Below are 18,402 nucleotides of genomic sequence, written 5' to 3'. Positions count from 1 at the left end.
ATTGAAAAAAAATGATAATCTGCAATTGTCATTGCTGCTTATAGGGGAACGTTGGTAAATTGCTCTGTTACTAGCGTTCAATCCACACACAACAATTCCGTGTTTATAACTGGATCATGGGAAGCAATAAGGAATGATTTATAGTTACGAGATGTAGGCTGCGTTGCTCCTAGAGCTTCTATTTTTATTAAAGTGTCGCAATTCTGAAATTTCCTATTTACACAAAAGTAGGTAAAGATCGTCCTTTCTAAGTCTATTAATCAGCAGAACTCTTTGAAACGGTTGGAAGCAGGTGGCGGCCCGCACGGCGCTTTCATGCGTTTTACTGTTCCCATCACTTCCTTTGCTTTGCGGAGACTGTGATAAATAATGCAACGTCCAGGACCTGCAGAGAGAGAAAATACAGTAGACGGAGTCAGATTTATCCATTTTACAGTATACGTAGTACAATTCCTTTGTTATTTACTGGTTTTTCAGCTGCTTTCTGTCAGCGCTCGCACTTTAGCGGAAGCATATTGACAAACTGTAGGGTGTAAGGACTGTCTAAAGAGCTGCTGAAATGCTGATTGTACTAAAGGCACCAGGCTGCGGTCTTATTTGACAGGCTGAGAGCGTATTTATGACAGTCTGAGTGCCCCGGAGTCCTCCGCGCTGATCTACTCCTGGATACTGAGCTGAAATGGAAGCTAAAGAGCTAACACTCCTTAAGCCGCCAAATACACAGATACAGGAACATAGGGAAAAGATCCACTAACAGGAGACTTTTTTTTTTTCTTTGAGTTAAATGTGCAAAATAGATCACTTACCTCTACTGCAGCTTCTACGTCTTCGGAGGGTCAGACTATAGAGTCTAGTCTCCGGTTTATCATAAACTAACTGTCACTGACACTGTACCGATTAGTTTAAAGTAACAGCCAATGACGTCAGCTACAGTATATCATGTTGTACCAGGAAGTTGTATATTTCAGCCATAAGTCACCTAAGACTAGTTTTTAGTAAGAGTGCCCTTATCATTTACTTACTTATCCTGGAACCAGTGACATCACGGAGACCATCATTTTGGTCACTTGAACAATTCCTCCTAATCGCTTTGCATTCCAGAATCTAACGTCTCGGTGGCTTCCAGGGGGAGCTGGATATTTTATATCAGCACCTGCTCTGCCTGTCATATATACAGCACACGCCGGGCCTGATATTTCACATCCGGCAAGAGCCGAGCAAGGACCTTAAATCAAACATCGTTTTACTGCATGGCACTTACGGGTCCATTAACAATAAAGGACATTGGAGGCGATTGTTTTGCTAGGCAAAGCGGGAAAGTACAATCTATACAAAAGCTGAACTTTAGGAACTCATGATTCAGATGCACAAAGGGCCCTGATTCGTAAGGGGAGACACGGCTGATGTTGGATGTAGTGGAGCGATTGTCTGCTACTGCGCACGTGTCTAAGTCGTGGAGTCGCAGTTCTAATTTCAGGCGCACACAGGAAAAAGTGCATTGGAAATGTAGGGGGGGTTTCTGGGCGGTGACTGGTAGGTGGCTTAGTGCATGCACAACGATGGTCCATCTCATGGGAGTGTTGCACACGTGTGTCGTGGATAGCGGTTGATCACTCACGTAGGAGGCCATACTGAGACAGGGAAACTACACCGGCCAATGGTGTAAGCTGAGGATGCGCCATCCGGTATTACTGAGTGTACGGGCGCTGAAAAGGGGCGTCTCAGTCTTTACACATCCAGGGATGGGCTTTGTATCGGCATCTGCATAAAGTCGCAGGCATGAGATCGACAATAAACGTAGCTACAGATGCGTCTGAGATCACCTCCGTGTCACGCCCAAAAGTGGTCAGGAGAGAGGAATGTAACAGAGATTGCCACCATTGTGCAATGGGGCGGAGCCACGTTGATGTGATTCAACGCGAATCACATTATCAGTTGCCTGTGCCGGACACTACACTGGGGAGGAGAGCGGCCGCAGCCTGGTGGCCTCAACACCCGGGAGACTTGCCCACATTTTTGGGATCTTCCCGGGCCATTTCAGGAGGGTAGGCAAGAATGTTTACAGCTGATCTCTCTCTTATTATAGTCCATGCAGTTCCGAAAGAGTAAAGTTCTGCGGGATAACCTGCAACTTGTTGTCTTCGGGCCCATGTCTTTAACACCACCAGGGCAGCCAAGTGTTGGTGCACATGTACAGGAAGTAATTTTTTTTTTGTACTGGATGATGCATGAAACACGGGTGCGGCAATAGGGCCGGGAATGACCGTCTGTGTGATAGAAACATCCGCCTGACCGGTTCATTAGACGGATGCCCCATCAGCCCCATATTGTCAGGTCAGTGGATGAAGAAAGGTCAGTACTGCCAGTTGCAGAATTATCTGTGCACCGTTCATCTACTTACATGTCACAATTATCCCGCGTTCCAACACACAAGGGTCATCTCTATTAAAGCTCCAACAGCCACTCTGTCTATTAGACAGCTAGTGCCAACAATTCATTGATGACATTTTACAAAGACAATTTTCCACGGCCATAGATATATCCGCTCTGTTTATCTCTACCCTACAAAATATCCGTAGCGATCCAACGATTCATTCCCCAGACATAAGGACGCAGCAGCTTTTCTAAAATGGGAATCAGTATTTCTTTTATCCTTATTGGTGAATTAAACCTGTTTCATAATATACCTACAGCCTGCAGAGGGGGGTGCAGGAGAGGCTGGGAGGGGTGATTATTAGGGAGAGACAGCACAGTACCCGAGCTCAGAACCTGACGGACATTTATGCCTAATCCTGAGTCTGACACAACCGCGGCCACTATTCCAGTCTGCTTATGACCTTATACTAATGCCAGCATCTGACCATCTATGCCGAATACCCGTTTTCTGTGGATGGTCGCCGTCATTGGTGGACCATGCCGTGCCACCTAGTTGCCACCCAGGAAAAGAGAGACCCATCGCCGGACGGATAGAGCCACCCGCACTTTCGGTCCCTGTGCGTTTGCGTGATGCGGTGTATGGACAGTCTTTTTCAGTTGTCTTCTATGGCGCATGCGCAGTTTGCAGATATTCGCGGGCTCCGTGTTTGTATTTGAATCGACCCCTTGGTGTATTGTTGTCACTGGTATTAAATGATGAACGAGGGCAGCAGTTTGAGGGATCAGCCATGGGGAGACCACGTTTCATTCCTCATGCCCAACAAACACAATCGCAACTTTTTTCAATAATAACAATATTAATAAATGTTACTTTCGACAGAATAACCATGTATTTAGCCCCATTCTCTTCTCAGCCACAATCTGTAGATTCGGGAGTGCGCCATTCAGAACTCTCCAGAATGCTCCTTGAACAAATTCTGGACAAATTTGAGACCGATGACACAGTGCATAATCCTGCTGGAATATTCCATCGTTGTGGGGGTACATGAAGGACTACCAAGCAGTGCAACGTAGCAGTTACCGGTCAATGACATGTTCAGGTGGACCAGCGGACCCAACCCATGCCACATGAACACTCCCCACGCCATTATAGTACCACCACCAGCCTGTATGGTGCCTTGTTAAAACTGGGGTCCGTGGCCTCTACCCAAACCCTGCCATTAGCCCAAAACAACTGGAATTGTGTCTCAACGGACCAGGCTATGTTTTGCCAGTGCTTCAGGGTCCAATTAGTGACTTCAAGAGCCCAGGTGAGACACTGTGTCTGGTGTCATAACCGTAGTAACGGGGGCACTCTGGTGGGTTTTTTGCTCCCATATCCCATGGAAGCTAAAGAACGCTGCACTGACCTCCTGGATATGTGGTTCCTCCTGCACTGAATGTGGATGTGATTTGAGCCAGTGCCGCTCGCCTGTTACCACGGACAGTTCTGACCAGACGCCGCTGGTCACGATCGATAAGCACCCATGGTAAGCCACTGTGCTGGCCGCAGTGGGTGATAATTTGGTTCATGAGGTATTCCCGATACACACGTGACACCGTAGATCAAGAAACGTTGAATATCCGCACAACTTCGGAAATGGAAAGTCCCATCCGTCGGGCGCCTGCTATCATGCCCCGTTCCAACTCCGCTAATTCACGTCACCTTGCCATGAGCAGCCTGGCCGGTGTGTTCAAACTGACTTACAAGATGTCAGATGACAACTGATGCAGGTCTGGGCATTTTCAAGATGTCACAGTACGGTGACGCCCCCTACCATCACCTTTACATGCTGCTATCCCATGACTTCTGGCACTCCAGTGTATATACAGTGGTAATAGACTCCAGCCTCAGCATCCAGGTCTCTCAGAGTGAAGGGTAAGAGATATAGAGATATACACATGCACACCGCCTCTCTGAATAACCGGCGTCATAGAAATAATAAACTGATATTTCTGCACATGCTGGGGCTTGATGCTCTGAACAGACCCTGGTAAAGCTGTTTATCTCCTCATAATGCTGCAGTGTCTGGCAGCAATCATGGGCGCAGAGACGCTGGAATAGTACATAGTTATTATTATCACCGTAGCAGGGGTACAGAGTGATAATCCAGAATTACTCACACAGCTGATTGCAATAGGAAGAATAATAACACACGATTGTATTGTGCTGGAGCCATCCCTGTAGGGATCACCTCTATTAACGCCTAGCACAATGCAGCCACGCATACCAGGGCCTGGTCAGGCTGGGTATGAGCGAGCTAATCATGGACGGCAGCCATTACTATGGCCCTTCGACCTCACGCAGGATAGCTTACCTATATTTCATGTCATTACTATTATACCTTGTTTATATATCATTTCCTTTCTTTCTGATGCCATTCTCTGGGCGGGATGTACTAAAGGAAAAATGTGGTAAAAAACAAGTTTTCTGGTTTTTTACCGCATTTCCATATGTACTAAGCCCCGCCCACCCTTTTTTCGGCGTGGAGGGTAACGCCAGAAAAACCTGGCGTTACCCTATAGAAGCCTATGGGCTTCTTACCGGACACCGCACCCGACGCTTCGTCGCCGCCCCGCCGTCGCCCAGCGCTGGCCCCCACCCACCTACTCTCCATGGTCACCGGCCCACGCTCCTCCTGGGTCCTCCGTCTCCTCCTAATCTTCTTCCGGGTGCAGGGAGGAGGAGCCCGGGGCTTCCTGCACATGTGACCAGCAGGAAGCTCCCGGGGCTCGGAGGGGACAGGGTCCCACGGAGACCCCGTCACCAGGAATCGGCTGCTTCGCAAAGGGCAGCTCTTATGGCAAGAGCTGTCCTTTGCGATACTAATCGCATATGTTAGTACATATGTGATCAGTAAGGTTGCCGTGACCGGAGGAATGGTCACCGCAACCTTAGTACATCCTGTTCCCTATGAGAGGACAAGTGCAAAGTACCAGCAGGGCTGTAGAGAGCCTTGCTGGGCCCCGGTTATTTAGGGTTGGCCAAAAACCATCCTTATTTTGCCAATGATATTCAATGGCTTGCTATAAGCAGTAATGTTTTATTTTATTATTTTTTGCCACCAAGCTTAGCTCTACCCCTCTGGTGCCCCCCTTAGCCACACCGCCTTCCCTGATTGACCGGCTGCCTACCATTCCCCACAACAGGGATGTCCATGGATGGGTGCAACTGCAAACCATTAATGATTTCATGCCATCATTGGCCATCCCTAGTCCAAGCACCTCTGCCTGTCAGTATTGTACGCTCATAGTTTCACAGACACACCCTGATTTTGGAAACTGCACCTGTGGAAAATAACCTGCACCTACTCTTTAGATTGTGGGTACCACATGCAAATGGCAGAAATCTATTTACAGAGTCCTACTCACATTCCCTCCCAACATTTACATATGTTATATTTTGGACACAATTAGGACCTCATTGAGAGTCGGTCGTAAGCGGCCGCTCGGTCGTACCCAGCGATGTTCGCAAAACAGCGCATGCGTAAGTTTCGCAATGCGCGTGCGCAAACTAGCTGTTGCGATCGGAAATTTCTCTCTCCTTCAACTTGGCCAGGTCGTTAGTTTGAGTGACAGGATGAGGCGTTTGTGGGTGGTAACAGGGGAAGGTGCTTGTGAACGGGGGAGTGGAGATCCGAACGCAGGCGTGCCTGACTATGCGAACGGTGTTTTATGGGAGTGCATAATAACTAAGTAGTGTCATGGCACATGTGACATGGGAGGTTTTTACACTGACTAGATCGTAGTGCTTAAGAGAGGGTATGGTCAGCCTTAAGCTCTTAACGACGCGACTTGCGAGCGGATCATTTGCATATCCGGCCCCTTTTCCCTTACGACCGAGCGGCCGCAACGACAGACTTTGAATGATATCCTAAGTCCTGCCCTCAACCCACTCAAACTCCATCCGTAGCCACCCAAGTGCTTCATCATACACCCATGAATTACCACTTTTAGCTAAAACTCCTCCCTTTATAAGGACTGTTTCACTAAAATTAGGGCAATTGGAAATCATACACTACTACACTCCTTCATTCATTTCAATACTTGGCTCTATTCTTGTAAAAAATAAATTATAGGGCATTTTGTACTATTTATTTTATGGTCATGTACAGTGGTCAGCTCACATTGGGGATGTAGTGTCCTACAGTATGTCTGTATAGTGTGTAATAGATGCGTATTATGATCATGTACAGTGGTCAGGACATGTTGGGGGTGTAGTGTCCTATGTATGTATACAGTGTAATAGATGTGTATTATGATCATGTACAGTGGTCAGGACATGTTGGGGGTGTAGTGTCCTATGTCTGTATACAGTGTAATAGATGTGTATTATGATCATGTACAGCGGTCAGGACATGTTGGGGGTGTAGTGTCCCATGTCTGTATAGTGTGTAATAGATGTGTGTTATGGTCATGTACAGAGGTCAGGACATGTTGGGGGTGTAGTGTTCTATGTATGTATACAGTGTAATAGATGTGTATTATGATCATGAACAGTGGTCAGGACATGTTGGGGGTGTAGTGTACTATGTCTGTATACAGTGTAATAGATGTGTATTATGATCATGTACAGTGGTCAGGACATGTTGGGGGTGTAGTGTCCTATGTATGTATACAGTGTAATAGATGTGTGTTATGGTCATTGTCACGACCAGCCGGCCGATTCTCCAGATACCTCAATCTGAGAATCGCCACCAGTGACTTATGGTTACCTCAGCACGTGCGGTTACTCTAACACGGTTCTGCCACCACCAACGAAGTTAACGGGAGTCGTTAGGTTCTCCCCTTAAATCTCAATATGCACACTCACTTACATATAAGTACGTAGCTTTGACCTCACAGGCTCGTGAATTCGACAAGAACACGGAGAATACACTGGATTAAGAATGTTTAATCCGAAAAATATTTCCAAGGTTATTGATTACAGAAAAAGGTAGTACAAATATGGACAATACAAATATATCACAAATAGGTTTCAGAAAGTAAAAGGAATTAAAAATGAAAAAGAACCCAGAGTCTTTACATCTAGACTCAGTCGTGAAGGAGACACAGGAGCATTGGATTCTGGCCAGTCGTCAGGACTCTCCTTGGGCACAAGAACACTTATCACTGAGGGAGATGCATAGTTATACCCTCACAGCTGCACTAGCCCCCACCTTTGGGTTTTTCACTCTTTCATTGCTGTACACTGGGCATTAAGAAATCGGCCACACCCTTCCATATAGTCTATAGGAAGTAGGGGGTCTTGAAACAGTGTGAAGGGGTCTTTAGAAACCAATAATCAGGTAACATACCCTACATTCTTGTCATCTCCCTTCTAAAGGATTTTATATCCCATGACCTGGCTTGACCAGGTCTGACCATCTGCATTAAGGATGTATCTCTCCCCAAACTTTATGGCCTGTTGAGAGAAGAGATGGTTATCTAGATGCCTGGTTCCAGGAAGACAAATCTCCTCCAAGCTTTGTATTCCTACAGGTCAAATACAGGACACTGCCTAGAAACCATGTTGATACACACATTTATATATATATATATTTACATGACATCATTCCTGGCGATTATTCTCGGGAATAAACGCCACACCTCCCCCTGAAGATGGGCACAGGAGAGACAGTGATCCACCTATCACATTCTCTCCTGTGACCCCTAATACCATGTCACCTCATGGCAGTGCAGCAGCTTCTAAATCCACCAAGGGGTCAGATTTCTGATCATTTTTATTTAGGTGACACATGGCTATTACACAAGCTTCCATGTTATGCCAAGCTATGAGCAAATTACTGTGGTGCACAGTCTGCCTCTTCCACCCATCCCCTTGTGCCAATATATTATTGATATCTTGGAGATGTGGTATGAGTAGCTGGGGACTTTCCCAGGCAGCCTGTAGCTTGGTCAGCTGCATAGGGCTCAGCACCAGGCCCTTTTGGCCTAACTCAATTGTACCCTCCCTCATGCTGCAGTCATACCAGAGCTTCTGTTTCTCCTGAGCAGTATTCAGATCGTTCTGCGCCATTCCCCTTAGGGACTGCAACTCCTCCCTTAACGTCACCATGTATGACACCACTGACATTTCAGGGGGAATCCATTTACCTTCCCACTCTTTCCTAACCAAATCTAAGTGGTTGCACACCCTGCACCCGCATAGGAGTCCAGAGGGTTCCTGCGGCACATCGCAGTATGGCAAGAGGAGATGCGGCAGGAACCTCTCCTGGTCTCTTCCCTGGGATTTCACAAATGTCCTAAGTATTTGGTTTAGGGTGCTGGAGTGGGATTCAGACCGGTGGGAGTACTCGGCAGTACCTAATATAGACACAACCTTCTCATCAACCTTAGGGGTAGACCATGCAGTCATAACCTCCACCATGTCTGGTTGTGGGTGAAGGATACCTCCTTCTACCCTCTGCCTTGAGTACGGCACCTCACTCATGCCTTCTGGGCAGTCCTGGGCCTCCAGCTCATCTGACCTGGTCTGAATCACTGCTGGTTCAGGTAGGGAGTACTTCCCTTTATCACTCTGCCCTGGCTCCATCTCCTTACACAGTATCTGGGAGTGATCATTGTCAATCTCTAGCTCCCTGAGACCTACAACAGGAGAAGGAACTTTTGCAAACTCCATGTCAGTCATTGGAGGCAACGTACAATCAGACATCACATTTTTAAACAGTTGGTTACCAGCCTGCATTTCTAATTCAAGGGGTAGGATGCTTAACTGTGTCAGCTGTGGCTCTGAAACACCCTCGTCCCTCACAGGATCATCTAATTCTGATACATTGCTATCCAGCATTCCAGTCAGGTCCTTATCCAACAGCCCAGTGGGGGGTGTATGGCTCATGACTGGGTCAGTGGTGTGTGACAGGATCACAAGCACAGGCTCAGCAGCAGGAAGTTTGAGGCTAAGGTTCTCTCTGTCATAGTTAGTTGGGGCTAGAATCCTTTCCTCCCCCTCATGACCTGTCTTAGGCCAGAGATACATCACATACTGGGAACTATATACTTTGGCTCTGATACCTGGACCATCAGTTGCCATACAAACATGGGTGGACTCTAACACATTACTGACCCTACCAGATTCCATCTTGAAAACTTCCTGTCTTCCTAGATCTGCTGGAATGAGGGTCTGTGTGTGAGGGTGGAGAGACTTTGGACACACAATATTACTGTCCTCTGTGACTGCTAGCAGACCACTGCTCATTCCTTCAGGGATTACTGCACAGCTCCTCTGTGCTGCTTCCTCCCTGGTACTTACAATTATGGCAGGAGTCACATCAGACACACGTTTACACATTTCGTTACCATCAATCCCTGGTACTTGTAATTTTTCCAGATCATTTGCACCAGGGACTGGAGTAATTTCACCAGTACCATATACAGTGGGACACTCAGCTATGCCAGTAACTGCACCTTGTTGCACAACCCTGACATTTCTCTCCAAAGATATTTCATTTTCCACAAAAATTATATCTGGTTTCCCTTCCTGGTATTCCTGACTGATCCTATCATGTTTCCCTTCCTGACCTGCTCGGCTAACTCGTGCTCTTACAGATTCCAGGCTAGGGTCAGTGTCCTGTGCAGCTTTGATAGCATCCCTCTGGACTACCTGGTCATTGTATAGAGTTAGGGCAGCAGCTGCCCTGCCCTTTCCCAATTCAGTGTCTGAGACTGACCTGAGTACAGGGAGGGAGGGGGAATGAGGGAGATTAACCTCTTTTGAGCTGGTTTCCACACCTGCAAGGGTTAACTCACAGCCCCTCTGCGCTGCTGTGGGCCGGGTCATTACTGTAAAGGAAGGGGTTACATTAGACTCATTGTTGCATACGGTATTCACTCCAACCCCTGATGATGGTACATTTGCAATATCATCTGTTAACAGTACATTACACAGTTTTTCATTAGGGTACACCGTCAGACCCAGTTCTGACTGACCGGACTCCAGCCTGTGGAACTGCAAAGGGTTATCTGCTAGAACAGAACTTTGTACATCACTGATACAATCACATTCATTTGTACTCATGCTGGGTTGGTCAGCTGGAGTCACCTGGGGAAAAACTGGGTTAGTTTGTAACTTTGCATAATTTACAACATCATTCTCAGTTACATATTTAGTTTGCATTTTCCCCAAATCACACCCCAACAGTACTGTAGCAGGTAAATTGTCCAGCACCCCAACATCCTGGATACCTCTCCCAACTCCCCAGTCAAGATACACACGAGCCATAGGCACCTCTGGGTGCACCCCACCCACTCCCCGCACTGTAATTGTCTTCCCTGGAATAATATCCTCGGGACCCACTAAGGCTGGGTGGATGAGAGTCAGGTCTGAGCCAGAGTCTAATAGCCCAAGTGCAACTTGGTGTCCTACCTGGACCGCTTGTAGATTGTCCCGGTGGTGTCCTTGGGGCCCTTCCACACACAGGATGGCTGGCACAGGTTTCCCTGCCGGGCCACTCACAGGAGAGGGTGTTGATCTTTTCTTCTTGGGGCAATCAACACTGATGTGCCCCAGCTCATTGCATGTAAAACACCTGCGGCCAGTTGCCAAAACAGGTTTTCCCCCCGCCCCCCCAAAAGGTGCAGCAACAGCTGGCTTTGCAGGGTACCGCGGGGGTGATCCTCCAGGTCGTCTCTCTCTCCATGCTGCTTGTCCTGGCATCCCCCAGCTCTTCTTCACCACAGAAGCCCGAGTGCTGGTGTACTTGTCTGCCAGGCTGGCAGCCTCCTGAGACGTTTTGGGATCCCGATCCAGGACCCACTCTTTGACCTCCGCTGGACACAGTGTGAGGAACTGTTCCTGGAGAATAAGGTCCTTTAGTTTGTCAAAGTCCGTCACCTGCAATCCATCAACCCACTGATGCAACAGGGTTGACAATTGCGCTAACAGTCCCGCATAGGTATCAGAGGGACTGCGCTTTGAGTCTCTGAACTTTTGTCGATAAGCCTCAGGGGTGATGTTGAAACGCTGTAACAAGGCTTTTTTAATCGCAGCATAATCACCATCCAGTTCCTGGGGAAGATCTGCAAACGCCTCCAAAGCTTTTCCTCTCAGCCCAGGGGTTAAATAACTTGCCCATTCACTGTGGTCCAGTGCAAACTGTCGGCAAGTCTTTTCAAACCCCCTCAGGAACGTATCGAGGTCACCATCCTTCTCCAATACAGGAAATTGATCGTGCCGGGGCTTTTTCCTACCCGGTTCACAGGTGGCATTCTGTCCGCGGAGTCTGGCCATCTCCAGCTGGAACACGCGCTCAGCCTGGCGCTCCTCAGCCGCAGCCTGGCGCTCTGCAGCTGCAGCCTCAGCCTCTCGGACTGCTTTCCGCTCGGCAGCTTCTGCTTCCTGGTCAGCTCGGCGTCCAGCAGCTTCCCTGTCCGCAGACATTTGGAACTGCTGCATCAGCTGCAGAGTTGTGGCAGCAGAGTCCCTGTCCTTCATATGCCTGGCAGCAGTTTGAAGGAAACTCTCTAGTGCAGACTCACTTGACCCAGCAGAGGTGTCCGACCCCCGCTGTGCATCTGTTGTAAGGTCCAGTACAGACTGCGCCTCTGCAGCAGGGTTGTCCATTGTCTGGCCACCTTCAGCAACAAGATTCTGATCCGCCACTTGGAGTAATTGGGCCAGTTGATCCTTGTTCTGGCCCTTCCAGGCAATGTTTCTCTCCATACACATGGCCACAAGGTCATCTCTTTTCTGTTGCAGGTACTCTGTGGTCATTCTGGACCTCAAACTAATTGCCAAATAAAATAGAAAAGAAAAACAAGAGAGGGGGGGGGGGGGACAGAAACTATTTGCTATGTATGTCCGTTTAAAATCTAAACCTTGAGCGTAATTCTCCGGTGAATTTATGATGTAGTTTCTCTCAAGAATCACACACCATTAATTCACTTAAGTTCTTGTGATAAAAACAACAATTATCATCATCCCACCGCTTGCCACCAATTTGTCACGACCAGCCGGCCGATTCTCCAGATACCTCAATCTGAGAATCGCCACCAGTGACTTATGGTTACCTCAGCACGTGCGGTTACTCTAACACGGTTCTGCCACCACCAACGAAGTTAACGGGAGTCGTTAGGTTCTCCCCTTAAATCTCAATATGCACACTCACTTACATATAAGTACGTAGCTTTGACCTCACAGGCTCGTGAATTCGACAAGAACACGGAGAATACACTGGATTAAGAATGTTTAATCCGAAAAATATTTCCAAGGTTATTGATTACAGAAAAAGGTAGTACAAATATGGACAATACAAATATATCACAAATAGGTTTCAGAAAGTAAAAGGAATTAAAAATGAAAAAGAACCCAGAGTCTTTACATCTAGACTCAGTCGTGAAGGAGACACAGGAGCATTGGATTCTGGCCAGTCGTCAGGACTCTCCTTGGGCACAAGAACACTTATCACTGAGGGAGATGCATAGTTATACCCTCACAGCTGCACTAGCCCCCACCTTTGGGTTTTTCACTCTTTCATTGCTGTACACTGGGCATTAAGAAATCGGCCACACCCTTCCATATAGTCTATAGGAAGGAAACAGTGTGAAGGGGTCTTTAGAAACCAATAATCAGGTAACATACCCTACATTCTTGTCATCTCCCTTCTAAAGGATTTTATATCCCATGACCTGGCTTGACCAGGTCTGACCATCTGCATTAAGGATGTATCTCTCCCCAAACTTTATGGCCTGTTGAGAGAAGAGATGGTTATCTAGATGCCTGGTTCCAGGAAGACAAATCTCCTCCAAGCTTTGTATTCCTACAGGTCAAATACAGGACACTGCCTAGAAACCATGTTGATACACACATTTATATATATATATATTTACATGACATCATTCCTGGCGATTATTCTCGGGAATAAACGCCACAGTCATGTACAGCGGTCAGGACATGTTGGGGGTGTAGTGTCCTATGTCTGTATACGGTGTAATAGATGTGTATTATGGTCATGTACAGCGGTCAGGACATGTTGGGGGTGTAGTGTCGTATGTCTGCATACGGTGTAATAGATGTGTATTATGGTCATGTACAGTGGTCAGGACATGTTGGGGGTGAAGTGTCCTATGTATGTATACAGTGTAATAGATGTGTATTATGGTCATGTACAGCGGTCAGGACATGTTGGGGGTGTAGTGTCCTATGTCTGTATACAGTGTAATAGATGTGTATTATGATCATGTACAGTGGTTAGGGCATGTTGGGGGTGTAGTGTTATATGTCTGTATATAGTGTAATAGATGTGTATTATGGGGGTGTAGTGTCCTATGTCTGTATATAGTGTAATAGATGTGTATTATGATTATGTACAGTGGTTAGGGCATGTTGGGGGTGTAGTGTTATATGTCTGTATATAGTGTAATAGATGTGTATTATGGGGGTGTAGTGTCCTATGTCTGTATATAGTGTAATAGATGTGTATAATGGGGGTGTAGTGTACTGTGCCTGGAAATACTATACACATCCTGACAGCATTAAAGTGTAATATAATGTAAGAGAATGTGACACAATTTGCAATATAAGCATGTGCCACATTCACCCTTTGGCAGTCCAGGACGCAATGACAATATAGACGGAATAGATCATATAAAGAGAGATAATGTGTATGAGGACTGGCTTTGTCTAGGCTTGTGTCTGGCGTACTTAACAACGTTATCAATTCACATGAATGTAATAGAGGTAACAGTAGAAGAAGTTTATAGCGCAGTAAAAGTTACTATTGCATTAGAACGCTATAATAAGGATGGATAATACTACAGCCTGAGAGGAAATCCCATCCGGGAAGCATTAATGTGACAGCGATAGATTACTGATGTACTGTGACTACTATGGTAATCAGGTGTCCCTCCAGCTCTCCTCGTCTGCGTCAATCTAAATATAGCTGTATAAAATATATGATCCCGGGTTACTCTAAGCCGGGGTAATTTCATACCACAGCCTAACTACAGCATAAATCTAAAAGTAGAGCAGATTCTCTTCTTGTTATGTAAAATAAAGAATCTAAACCTTGTTGCCTCTCAGGGAGAAAACAATTGTAGGACCATTGGCGTATTTATAATGGGCGCAGGGTGTGCCCCTGAGTACACCCCGCACCCATTCACATTACTTACCTCTCCTTAGCTATCGCCAACCTGGCGCAGACACCACGCTACCAGAGATCTTAACATGCGCACGACGGAGTCTATTGAAGACATGCGTCAATGAGACGCGGGGGCCTACACACGTCCCTTCCCTCTCTTAAACTGCCTCTGATGGGGACACCCTGCTGAGAAATCCTCACACGCTGCGTCCTGCTTAGCGCAAGCCCTCCCAGGCTGTACCAGTGTTTCTGGTTACTTATCTACCTCCCGCTCAGGGGATGCAGCTGAATCCCACCTGCCCAGTATTGGGAGCTTCCGTTTGCAAGACAGACTTTTTTTTACTTTTTTTCTTGCAGTAGCAGTTTTTAAAAGATGAGGAAACAATAGCATAGAGTCTGTGGTCTTTTAAACAGTCGTACAGGTAGAAAAGAATCAATGGAGTCACTGTACAAAACGATTTCCTGGAGCAGAGTTTATTGCTAAAGATGCTCAAATAAAATAATCGTCAGCCTGATATAGGATAGTCAGTGCCCAGTGTTTGCTTACATGGGCAGCCTCAAAGATGATGGTCAGTAATTACATGGGCAGCCTCACAGATGATGGCCAGTAATTACATGGGCAGCCTCACAGATGATGGTCAGTAATTACATGGGCAGCCTCACAGATGATGGTCAGTAATTACATGGGCAGCCTCAAAGATGATGGTCAGTAATTATGTGGGCAGCCTCACAGATGATGGTCAGTAATTACATGGGCAGTCTCAAAGATGATGGTCAGTAATTACATGGGCAGTCTCACAGATGATGGTCAGTAACTACATGGGCAGCCTCAAAGATGATGGTCAGTAATTACATGGGCAGTCTCACAGATGATGGTCAGTAATTACATGGACAGCCTCAAAGATGATGGTCAGTAATTACATGGGCAGCCTCACAGATGATGGTCAGTAACTACATGGGCAGCCTCACAGATGATGGTCAGTAATTACATGGGCAGTCTCACAGAAGATGGTCAGTAATTACAGCCTCACAGATGATGGTCAGTAATTACATGGGCAGCCTCACAGATGATGGTCAGTAATTACATGGGCAGCCTCAAAGATGATGGTCAGTAATTACATGGGCAGGCTCACAGATGATGGTCAGTAATTACATGGGCAGCCTCACAGATGATGGTCAGTAATTACATGGGCATCCTCACAGATGATGGACAGTAATTACATGGGCAGCCTCACAGAAGATGGTCAGTAATTACATGGGCAGCCTCACAGATGATGGTCAGTAATTACATGGGCAGCCTCAAAGATGATGGTCAGTAATTACATGGGCATTCTCACAGATGATGGTCAGTAATTTCATGGGCAGCCTCAATGATGGCCAGTAATTACATGGGCAGCCTCACAGATGATGGTCAGTAATTACATGGGCAGCCTCACAGATGGTGGTCAGTAATTACATGGGCATCCTCACAGATGATGGTCAGTAATTACATGGGCATTCTCAGAGATGATGGTCAGTAATTACATGGGCAGCCTCAATGATGGCCAGTAATTACATGGGCAGTCTCACAGATGATGGTCAGTAATTACATGGGCAGCCTCACAGATGATGGTCAGTAATACATGGGCAGCCTCACAGATGATGCTCAGTAATTACATGGGCAGCCTCACAGATGATGGTCAGTAATTACATGGGCAGCCTCACAGAAGATGGGCAGTAATTACATGGACAGCCTCAAAGATTATGGTCAGTAATTACAAGGGCAGCCTCACAGATGATGGTCAGTAATTACATGGGCAGCCTCACAGATGATGGTCAGTAATTACATGGGCAGCCTCACAGATGATGGTCAGTAATTACATGGGCAGCCTCAGAGAAGATGGTCAGTAATTACATGGGCATCCTCACAGATGATGGTCAGTAATTACATGGGCAGGCTCGCAGATGATGGTCAGTAATTACATGGGCAGCCTCACAGATGATGGTCAGTAATAACATGGGCAGCCTCACAGATGATGGTCAGTAATTACATGGGCATCCTCACAGATGATGGTCAGTAATTACATGGGCATCCTCACAGATGATGGTCAGTAATTACATGGGCAGCCTCACAGATGATGGTCAGTAATTACATGAGCAGCCATGGAGTTGATGGTCAGTGCCCAGTGTTTGCTTACATGGGCAGCCTCACAGATGATGGTCAGTAACTACATGGGCAGCCTCACAGAAGATTGTCAGTAATTACATGGGCAGCCTCACAGAATATGGTCAGTAATAACATGGGCAGCCTCACAGATGATGGTCAGTAATTACATGGGCATCCTCACAGATGATGGTCAGTAATTACATGGGCATCCTCACAGATGATGGTCAGTAATTACATGGGCAGCCTCACAGATGATGGTCAGTAATTACATGAGCAGCCATGGAGTTGATGGTCAGTGCCCAGTGTTTGCTTACATGGGCAGCCTCACAGATGATGGTCAGTAACTACATGGGCAGCCTCACAAAAGATGGTCAGTAATTACATGGGCAGCCTCACAGAAGATGGTCAGTAATTACATGGGCAGCCTCACAGATGATGGTCAGTAATTACATGGGCAGCCTCACAGATGATGGACAGTAATTACATGGGCAGCCTCACAGATGATGGTCAGTAATTACATGGGCAGCCTCAAAGATGATGGTCAATGCACTCATGGTCAAAGCTCAGTGAGTATTTACATGAGCTGCTCTGTAGTTGGGGGTTGGCACTCAATGATTACTTGCATTGGCAGCCCTGTAGAGGGTTGGTGACTATTTATAATCTACATGGCCAGCCCTGTAGATGCATGTTGGCACCCAATAATTGCCTCTATAAGCAGTCGTGTAGATGAAGGTTTGTGACCATTGATAATGTACATAGGCAGCCTGTATATGGATGTTAGCATCCAATCATTACTTACATAGGCAGCCTGTATATGGATGTTGGCACCCAATCATTGCTTACATAGGCAGCCTGTATATGGATGTTGGCACCCAATCATTGCTCACATAGGCAGCCTGTATATGGATGTTGGCACCCAATCTTTGCTTACATAGGCAGCCTGTATATGGATGTTGGCACCCAATCATTGCTTACATAGGCAGTCTGTATATGGATGTTGGCATCCAATCATTGCTTACATAGGCAGCTCTGTATATGGATGTTGGCACCCAATCTTTTCTTACATAGGCAGCCTGTATATGGATGTTGGCACACAATCATGGATGTTGGCACCCAATCATTGCTTACATAGGCAGCCTGTATATGAATGTTGGCACCCAATCATTGCTTACATAGGCAGCCTGTATATGGATGTTAGCACCCAATCATTGCTTACATAGGCAGCCTGTAGATGGATGTTGGCACCCAATCATTACTTACATATGCAGTCTGTATATGGATGTTGGCACCCAATCATTGCTTACAAAGGCAGCCTGTATATTGATGTTGGCACCCAATCATTGCTTACATAGGCAGTCTGTAGATGGATGTTGGCACCCAATCATTGCTTACATAGGCAGTCTGTATATGGATGTTGGCATCCAATCATTGCTTACATAGGCAGCTCTGTATATGGATGTTGGCACCCAATCTTTTCTTACATAGGCAGCCTGTATATGGATGTTGGCACACAATCATGGATGTTGGCACCCAATCATTGCTTACATAGGCAGCCTGTATATGAATGTTGGCACCCAATCATTGCTTACTTAGGCAGCCTGTATATGGATGTTTGCATCCAATCATTGCTTACTTAGGCAACCTGCTAGATGGATGTTGGCACCCAATCATTGCTTACATAGGCAGCCTGTATATGGATGTTGGTACCCAATCATTGCTTACATAGGCAGTCTGTATATGGATGTTGGCACCCAATCATTGCTT

General features: G+C 46.6%; 1 protein-coding gene across 1 annotated transcript; it reads right to left on the bottom strand.

The window, feature by feature from the left end:
• Positions 1-260: 260 nt before the first annotated feature.
• On the bottom strand, positions 261-12,136 carry LOC148505576 (uncharacterized). The gene is made up of 3 exons (XM_088448046.1): positions 10,300-12,136; positions 8,959-9,372; positions 261-385 (listed from the first exon to the last, which is right to left on the bottom strand). The coding sequence occupies exons 1-3, from the start codon at positions 12,125-12,127 to the stop codon at positions 261-263; spliced, it is 2,367 nt and encodes a 788-aa protein (XP_088304172.1). The 5' UTR covers positions 12,128-12,136.
• Positions 12,137-18,402: the final 6,266 nt, after the last annotated feature.

This window comes from Taudactylus pleione, unplaced genomic scaffold, assembly GCF_031769625.1.
Source record: "Taudactylus pleione unplaced genomic scaffold, aTauple2 ptg000449l, whole genome shotgun sequence".
NCBI lineage: Eukaryota > Metazoa > Chordata > Amphibia > Anura > Myobatrachidae > Taudactylus > Taudactylus pleione.
This window is presented reverse-complemented; position numbering and strand designations above follow the sequence as displayed.